Genomic DNA, 7,913 nt, shown 5'->3' with positions numbered 1-7,913 from the left:
ATTTTTTATTCGGCCCTTTAAATGGCTAGCTACTCTTAACATTTTTTTTTTTATATAGTTTTTGGATGACTGGTCTTATCATTTCTCGAAGTGATCAAGGTGGTTAGCAAGGAATTGGGACCAGAATGATTGATTTGCTTATTGCTTGAAGGCAAATGGATGATCCCGTGACACAAAGTGGGAGACCATTTGGTAAGCTGAGTGCTACTTCACATCATGAATTACCAACATTGGTAATTGGTCATTATCATTACCTATTTTACTTTATCTACTCAATTTTTTATTACAGAAGTCAGAAGCTGTCCTAATTTAATACCCTACATAATCTATAATCCATTTGCATTTGTTTACTTTACTCTTTGGCTTTTTTTTTAAAGAAATGATACGATATTCTTTGAATAGAGAGATACCGTGTAAATGATGAGGAAATGGTGCATAATTGTTTTCAATAAAAATTTTACCGGGAATTTTAGTATGGTCGAAGGAAAAAAAGAGTGTTTCGCACAAACAACTGAACAATTAACTATCCTCTAAAAATTTATTTTCAAAGGGGAAATAGTATTGGAATTTATATCAACAAAATCAGATTAAAAATAAAAATAAAGGGTTGTTTTATTCACACCCTACGTTTTGTTGACTACACCCACATATACTTTTTAAATCAAAATTTATCTTAATACTTCACATGTTTTCCAATACTACACTCACACCCCATATGCTATATGTACACCCCACATGCTCTACTTAGATCCCACATCAATACGAAGAACGAAGAAGGCGATGAACAAGCAAATGAATTGGAGTCAAGTATGAAGCAAATGAATAAAATGTATTGTTGTTCTTCTAGGTTGCACCTGCAAAGTAAAAAAAAAATGTATTGTTGGTTTTAAACTAACCAATTCCTTTTCCTTTCTCCAATTCCAAAATTTCTCTCATCACCAATTCCAAAATTTCTCTCATCATAAAATCAAGCAAATTAAAGATCTGCAGAACGAGGATGAAAATAATCTTTTTCCACGTTTTGTGCTTTTAGTAGTTAGGATCTTATTCTACAATGAAGGACGTGAGTGACTTTGAGAGCTTGAAGAAAAGCAATCTTAGAATACAAGTCTAAATTAACTTGGGGTGTATTTAGAAAATTGTTTATTTATTTATAATTATTTAAGGCCTAAATAGTCATTTTATATTAGATAGATAAGCCACTAAACAATAAAATTTTATGTGGAGTGTATTCAACAATAAGTGGGGTGTTAAACAAAAAACCCAAAATAAAATTATAAGTAGGAAACCACTATCTCTCATTTGTATTAAAATAAATACAGTTAATTAGTTTCTATTAATAATTAATCGCATATATTTTAATACATTTGTATGAATATAAAATACGTTCTGCACCGAAAACCCGACCCTTTTACCCGGTTCCAGCTCTGAAATGGAGACGTATGGAGCGAGGGAGGTTTGGAGAAAGAAAAAGAAAAGAAGAAGGGCCAGAGAGGCAAAGAGAGAGACATGCGTCGGGACTCGGAAGGAAAGAGCAACAGCAATCAAATTAATTAAATAATAATAATTAATACTTAAATAAATACATACTTTTTGTTCTTCTTGTTTGCAAGGAAGCAAACACAAAAATTCTTCTCATATTTCCACCCCAACAGCACTGGGCAGGTCCTTTCTTCTTCTTGTTTTCTTATTGATCTCTGCAACTCCTGATCACCCATCAAGTTCAATTTTTGTTTCTTCAGGTATTATTTTTTGTAATTTTATTTGTTTTTTGTAATATTTATTGTATTTTTTGCTGAAAGAAGTTAAATTTGTGGAAGAACAGCTAACAGCTCGGAGAGGGAGATCGTTTTTTTGAATCTATGGAACAGCTTGTAAACTTTATTATTCGGCCTCCCAGGTGAACAATCAACCTTTAGCCCTCAGTTTACTCTGTAGCTCTTAGATTTCGTATTTTTTGGATTTTGGGATGGGTTTTTGTTTTTGCTGTGTTTGGTTGCTGAGAAAGATGGATTTGGAGCTGAAAGTTCGAATCTTTAGTTGCTTTCCTGTTTGGGTTCTCAAGGAAAAAGAAACCCTTTTGCTGAAGTAGCCCAATTCAACTATTTGTTTATTTAGAATTCATAATTTTCTACTATTTCCTCTTTTTTAGTAGAAAGAAATAGAGTATGAAAGCATATGATTTGAAATTTAATTTGATTAGCGTATTTTTTTATGGTAGAGGTGGAGTTGAACCTTGTTTCTGTTTTTCTTCTCCTTCCTCGTATGTTGGAAAGCAAGATCTTTTTGTGTAATTTCGGTATTTCTCTGTCCCATATTTGTTCTGGTGTTAATTTAAGATTTTGTGAAGTTTATTTGTTGAACATGGTACTTTGAGCGATTTCTTTGCCTTTCAGAATTAGAAACCGGAATGATTTGTAACTATTTGAAGAGTATATGAGTTTACGGGTGTTTGGTTTCAGGGCTGAGTACGACCCAAAAAATGATTTGTTGGATCAAGAGTTCATACTGAAAGGGAAATGGTACCAAAGAAAAGATGTGGAGGTAAGCTTTCCATATTCTGTATGTCCGCAGAAGGTAGATTAAGTATTTTATTTCAGTTTCTGAACTTACAAGTGTTCGTCCTGTTGGAGGGCATAAAAACCTTTTGGATATGCAACCGTTGTGATTGTTTGTCTCAGAAGTTTTTTTATCTTGCACATTATTTTCTGAATGATGTTCACTTTCTGCCTGCTTATGACTTGAGAATTCCTGTGGTTGTCACTTGTCACCTTTCAATATAACGGTGCTTGAAAATCCTGCAGGTGAAAAATAGTCGGGGAGATGTCCTGAAGTGTAGCCATTACACGCCCATTGTTAGTCCAGAAGAAAAGCCTTTGCCTTGTGTGATATACTGTCATGGAAACAGGTCTGAAAATTTATGCTTAGTTTGAGTTTCCATGTTTATTTCATGGGCGTTTCATCCAGTGTTTACAGCCTTTCTGACATTTCAGAACTTGGAAGAATGCAATTTTACTGCTAAAATATGGATTTCATGTAGTAACTAGTAATGAAACAATTCTAAATGCCCTTAATCTTCACCAAGAAAATGAGGTTGCTCGACCAATACTGAAGGTCATAGTTACCTCTGGTTTCACATTCTTTTTAACCCTAGGATATGCAAGCGATGTTTATCCTTAATGGTCACTTTGATTCAGTCATATTAATATAGCCTGGAAGAGTACATCCAGTCACAATCTTATATCAGTAATGATTTACTATAGAAGAATATAATACAAAATTATATTATTCTCTTGAGGTTTACTTACAAATGAGAAAACCTAGTTGTCTTTACATGGGCTCTGGGATTCAAAGGTCCTCAACAACCCTACTGATATTATTTGCACATATTACACGTGTGAAGCATATTTCATACTTCATAGCTGTGTCATCACTCATGTATATGCTTGTTGTGTCCCTCTGACCTAAATGATATTTTATGCCTTTTTATTTTTCCTCCATAGAATATAACATGACTGACGGCAGCATATTTTGTTGACAGTGGGTGCAGGGCTGATGCCAGTGAAGCAGCCATTATTTTGCTTCCATCAAATATTACAGTTTTCACTCTTGATTTCTCAGGATCCGGAATCTCCGGAGGAGATCATGTGACTTTAGGGTGGAATGAAGTAAGTACTCATAACTATTTATAACAGATTTATCATAACGACCAGAGCACAACAACGTGGAATGGGTTTGTTCCACATTATTTCTATATTGTATGACGACTACTGTTGACTTAAAGAATTTGTAAGTTGAAATGGAAGGTGTAATAATGAGCCCACATAGAAGAGAGATTAATTTAAGAATTGGTCCATTGAGTATCCAAAATTGTAGTTAATATATCTAAGAATTGGTCCATTGAGTATCCAAAATTGTAGTTAATATATCTTTGAGGGTGCTCCATACGTTTTCTTGGTTTGTCAAAACTGTCTTTGTGAAGATGAATGCTAACGTCTTTATGAAATTTTCTGTGTTTCTCCTTATTTATGCATGTAGTTACCATTCTGAATCTTGGGAATTGGCACCTGACTTTCTAACTATTTTTCAGAAGGACGACCTGAAGACTGTGGTTGATTATTTGCGAGCAGATGGAAATGTATCTTTGATTGGTTTGTGGGGCCGTTCAATGGGTGCTGTTACTAGGTTTTGCTCATTCACTTATTACTTAATTGTAAACGTGCATATATGAATGTAGATTTAGGAGATCTTTCAGTTAATTGTATTAAAGGTTGAATAAATTTTGAAACACAAAAAAGGTGTATCAATGTTTCTGGAAGATTTTTATGGCCAGTAATTAGTTCATCATTTCTTCTGGTTCTTGGTATGGTGGCTAGAGTTATGACCATTTCATGAGCTCGTAACTTGATGGCTGCAAAGCCTCACATGGCACCTGTGGTTTTGAAACTATCTAATCAATCTGTAGTTTTGCTTGTATTATGTGTAATATTCCCCTAAGTGTTTGCATGTGGCCATTGTCCTCCTTAACTGATTGTATAATAAAATACGGATAACATTTAAAGGCTATGACGACCATAATAACAACAATTGAAGAGTCCATTAGGTTGAACAACAAGTGAAGAGATTATGGTGTGCAAGGTGGTGATAAGATATATTAGTATATGAAACCAGATGTACGCTCTGCATCAATACTTGGATCTTTGTTATTACTTGAGGGTTAGCGTATCTGCTATTAACCATATACATATTTGGCAGTCTTTTGTATGGAGCTGAGGATCCTTCAATAGCAGGAATGGTTCTTGACAGTCCATTCTCTGATTTGGTTGATTTGATGATGGAATTGGTGGACACTTACAAAATTCGTTTGCCTAAGTTCACTGTAAGTAGATCCTATGTCTGATTGTCTGGGTGTTGCAACTGAATTTTGGTGCATATTGTGGGAATAGATTGCTCTTAATTAAAGCCCTTCTGATGGTCGCTATCAGTTCTTGCCTATATTGGGCAATGAAGTTTTGTTGTTTATCAGTTGTAGCTGCATACTGAGTCATGACTGTTATAACCTCTGACCTTGACCTTTTTTTTCGCTTACTTAGGTGAAGTTTGCAATCCAATACATGCGGAGAGCTATCCAGAAAAAGGCAAAATTTGACATAATGAACCTGAACACCATTAAGGTACCTTATCTATGAATGTTTTTGAATATAAGACAAAACACATTGGAATAGAAAACCCAAATTTATGTTCTTTGTCACGATATTTCATACACTTAAAGTTCTCTTAATTTCTGGTTGACTATTTTTTTTTTATTAGGTAGCAAGCTCTTGCTTTGTTCCAGCTTTGTTTGGGCATGGCATTGATGATGATTTCATCCAACCCCATCATTCAGATCGTATATTTGAGGCTTATATGGTAAATATCCATAATGTGATTACTATAATTTTGGCATGACATACATTCTGGCTTGCATCTTATGGGTGAATCTGTGTCTTATACAATGTTTGGGTGCGTGTAGTGTCTCGTACGGTGTTTACATGGAGTTGAAACAAATTAGAACTCTCAATTTTCTGTGACGTCTAATGAGTTTGGTATCATTACACAAACCAGCTAGCACTTAGTCTAGTGGTATTTCTTGTCCAATTGTAGAAGAGCTCCCAAGTTAGATTCTCCTCCCCGATTATAAAAGGAGATGCCTCCTGCTTCTACTCTCCCTTGGTTTTCATCATTCTGTCTTCCAAATATCCTTATGTAAATGAGAACTTTGCAGGGAGACAAAAACATCATCAAATTTGAGGGAGATCACAATTCTCCACGACCTCAATTCTACTTTGATTCTATAAACATCTTTTTCCACAATGTTTTGCAACCCCCGGAGGATGAGGTTGTGGAAACATTTTTTGACACTTTACACGAGACCTTTGGTAAGGTAAAAAAAGCTGCAATTCATTTGGCTGTGAGTTTCTATTGTATAAGAATTGCTAGATTTAGCGTTCACAGCCCTTCTCAAATGTTGACTGCTGTACCTGCAGGGTAGTTGGAGAAGTGTGCTCACAGCTGATTATGATCACGGATGTTCAACTGCTGCTGCAGGTGATTAAAGTGCCTTATTTTCTCTTTAACTTCTCAAGTGCACCGGCTCTTTATTTGGCTAATCTCCTATCGATTACTTTTACCTGCAGAAGCACCACCTGGCAGCGGCCAACAGGATGCCATTAGACAACTCCGTTCAAGAAGACCCATGAGTCGGATGGAGGTTAGTGTTCATTCTTATTTTGTTTGCACAAATGAAAAACGCTGCATTAAAAGAATATTTTAAAAAGGGAGTACGTAGATATTTACAACTGTTAGAGTGGGGAAATACAGAATAAAGCATTTTCAATGATGTTTACTGTTCTGCAGGTGGATTAACTATATTTTTTTTCTTTTTATCTTCTATGATTTTTCCTCAGGTTCCTTCTGGTATTTCATCTACCGATGGGCAATCCGAATCCAAGGTAATTTGCATTTTCTTTTATGATGAAACTGCTTCCAAATCCCAAATTTCCTTCCTTGTAATTAACATGATGCAGTAGCGTGACATATGCCTGATCACTTGATCAGTATTCTGAAATAATTGCTCAAATTAATAAAAAAGAAACCTTTGTGCCGATGTAGCTGATACTTGTGACAGATTGGTACATGATGTGGCTCACAAATTTTATGGTACATTGGTGCAAGAGTAGTTCGAAGTCATCATGTCTGGTTCTATCTGTTAACTATAAACATAACTAAGTTAAATGTCTTGATTATATATGGTGGTGCAGGATGGACAAACTGATAATGGCCCATCATCTTCTGATATGATTAGCTTTGAATTCGCAAATGGCAGTCCTTGTGGGCCCCATGTTCCAACCACGATGGACGATGATCAGTATGTAGAATACCAGCTTGATGACCTGGAAGGTTTTCCAAGTGATGTCGATGAGGAAGAAAGGGTGAGTTAAATAGTTGACCTAGATGAGTTCTGGATTCAGGACCTTTTTGAATGACTGCTGAATTTGAATTAACGTTTTAACTCATAAATTACCAGATGTTCATGGAAGCAGTGATGTTATCACTAAAAGACTTAGAAATGAGAGACTCTCAGGCAGAGGAACAATCGCCCTTGGATACACCTGATTCTCTAAATTTGTTGCAAAAAGATGACCAGCCGGATGATGCATCTACTGCAGAGAAGCAAGAGCTGTTGGAGACAGAATCTACTTCCACTTCAGTTAGGCACTTAGGATCCTCGAAAACAGAATCTATTTCTACTTCAGTAAGTAAATCCCACGATTCGAGACCTGAAGATCAAACTCCAACAAGGGTTCCAACAGCAGAACCTGCGTCGCAAACGCCTCTATCCATAATGGATGGGAGCGCGGGGCCATCTAGCCAAAGCGATACATCAGCAAGCATCCAAAGAACATCAGATAGTGACTTGTCAGCCAAGACGACAGCCACAGTAACGGTGGTAAAAAATCCTGCAAGCAATGTCATGGATGGTTTGATACGGCGTTGGGATTTTAACTTCTTTAGAAACAACCACAGTCGATAGATGACTCGTTTCCGTATTTTTTTCGTTTTCTCCGTAGACAATATGATTGTATTTGTTTGTAACTAAAGTGTCAGGTTTCATGATTTGTAAAATGCTCGTCTGGAAAAGGAAAACCCGAACCGGAAAACGGAAAAGAATAGAAAGATTGCTGTGAAAAGTTGTATTGATTTTAGTTGTAACATAAAAAAAAAAAAGGTTTCTTCTGGTTCCAGATTCTTATATTGTGTCCGCAACACAAATGAATATATTATTTTGTTTTTCTCGGAGTTCTGATGTGCAAATTATCTGTCAATATCTTCCTTTCACATGTGCCACGTATAATTTTTAACAAGTTAGGGCT

The 7,913-nt window shown here is 35.8% G+C and overlaps 1 protein-coding gene across 4 annotated transcripts; it reads left to right on the top strand.

Annotated features, from left to right (window-relative positions):
• Positions 1-1,358: 1,358 nt before the first annotated feature.
• Positions 1,359-7,839, top strand: LOC137737344 (uncharacterized). Of its 4 annotated transcripts, none has more exons than XM_068476793.2 (15): positions 1,359-1,742; positions 1,826-1,900; positions 2,463-2,544; positions 2,805-2,908; positions 3,542-3,668; positions 4,091-4,185; positions 4,756-4,879; positions 5,094-5,174; positions 5,311-5,409; positions 5,765-5,923; positions 6,027-6,087; positions 6,177-6,250; positions 6,447-6,491; positions 6,801-6,971; positions 7,067-7,839. In XM_068476793.2, the coding sequence occupies exons 2-15, from the start codon at positions 1,863-1,865 to the stop codon at positions 7,571-7,573; spliced, it is 1,767 nt and encodes a 588-aa protein (XP_068332894.1). In that variant the 5' UTR covers positions 1,359-1,742; positions 1,826-1,862; the 3' UTR covers positions 7,574-7,839. The 4 variants fall into 4 exon arrangements, with proteins under 4 accessions (XP_068332894.1, XP_088538661.1, XP_088538660.1 ...); XM_088682534.1 differs by having other exon boundaries at positions 1,569-1,665; XM_088682533.1 differs by having other exon boundaries at positions 1,608-1,742; positions 1,821-1,900.
• The last annotated feature ends 74 nt before the right edge of the window (positions 7,840-7,913 follow it).

The sequence above is a fragment of the Pyrus communis genome, chromosome 13 (genome assembly GCF_041283825.1).
Source record: "Pyrus communis isolate YQ-2024b chromosome 13, ASM4128382v1, whole genome shotgun sequence".
NCBI classification, from domain to species: domain Eukaryota; kingdom Viridiplantae; phylum Streptophyta; class Magnoliopsida; order Rosales; family Rosaceae; genus Pyrus; species Pyrus communis.
Note: the sequence above shows the minus strand (reverse complement) of the source record. Positions and strands in the feature narration are given on the sequence as shown.

Excerpts from the sequence above, each read along its gene's own strand:
- LOC137737344 (XM_068476793.2), top strand. The coding sequence starts at position 1,863 with ATGGAACAGCTTGTAAACTTTATTATTCGGCCTCCCAG. Across the intron at positions 5,410-5,764 it reads GTATATTTGAGGCTTATATG|GGAGACAAAAACATCATCAA; the intron begins GTAAATATCCAT and ends AGAACTTTGCAG. Across the intron at positions 6,251-6,446 it reads GACCCATGAGTCGGATGGAG|GTTCCTTCTGGTATTTCATC; the intron begins GTTAGTGTTCAT and ends ATTTTTCCTCAG.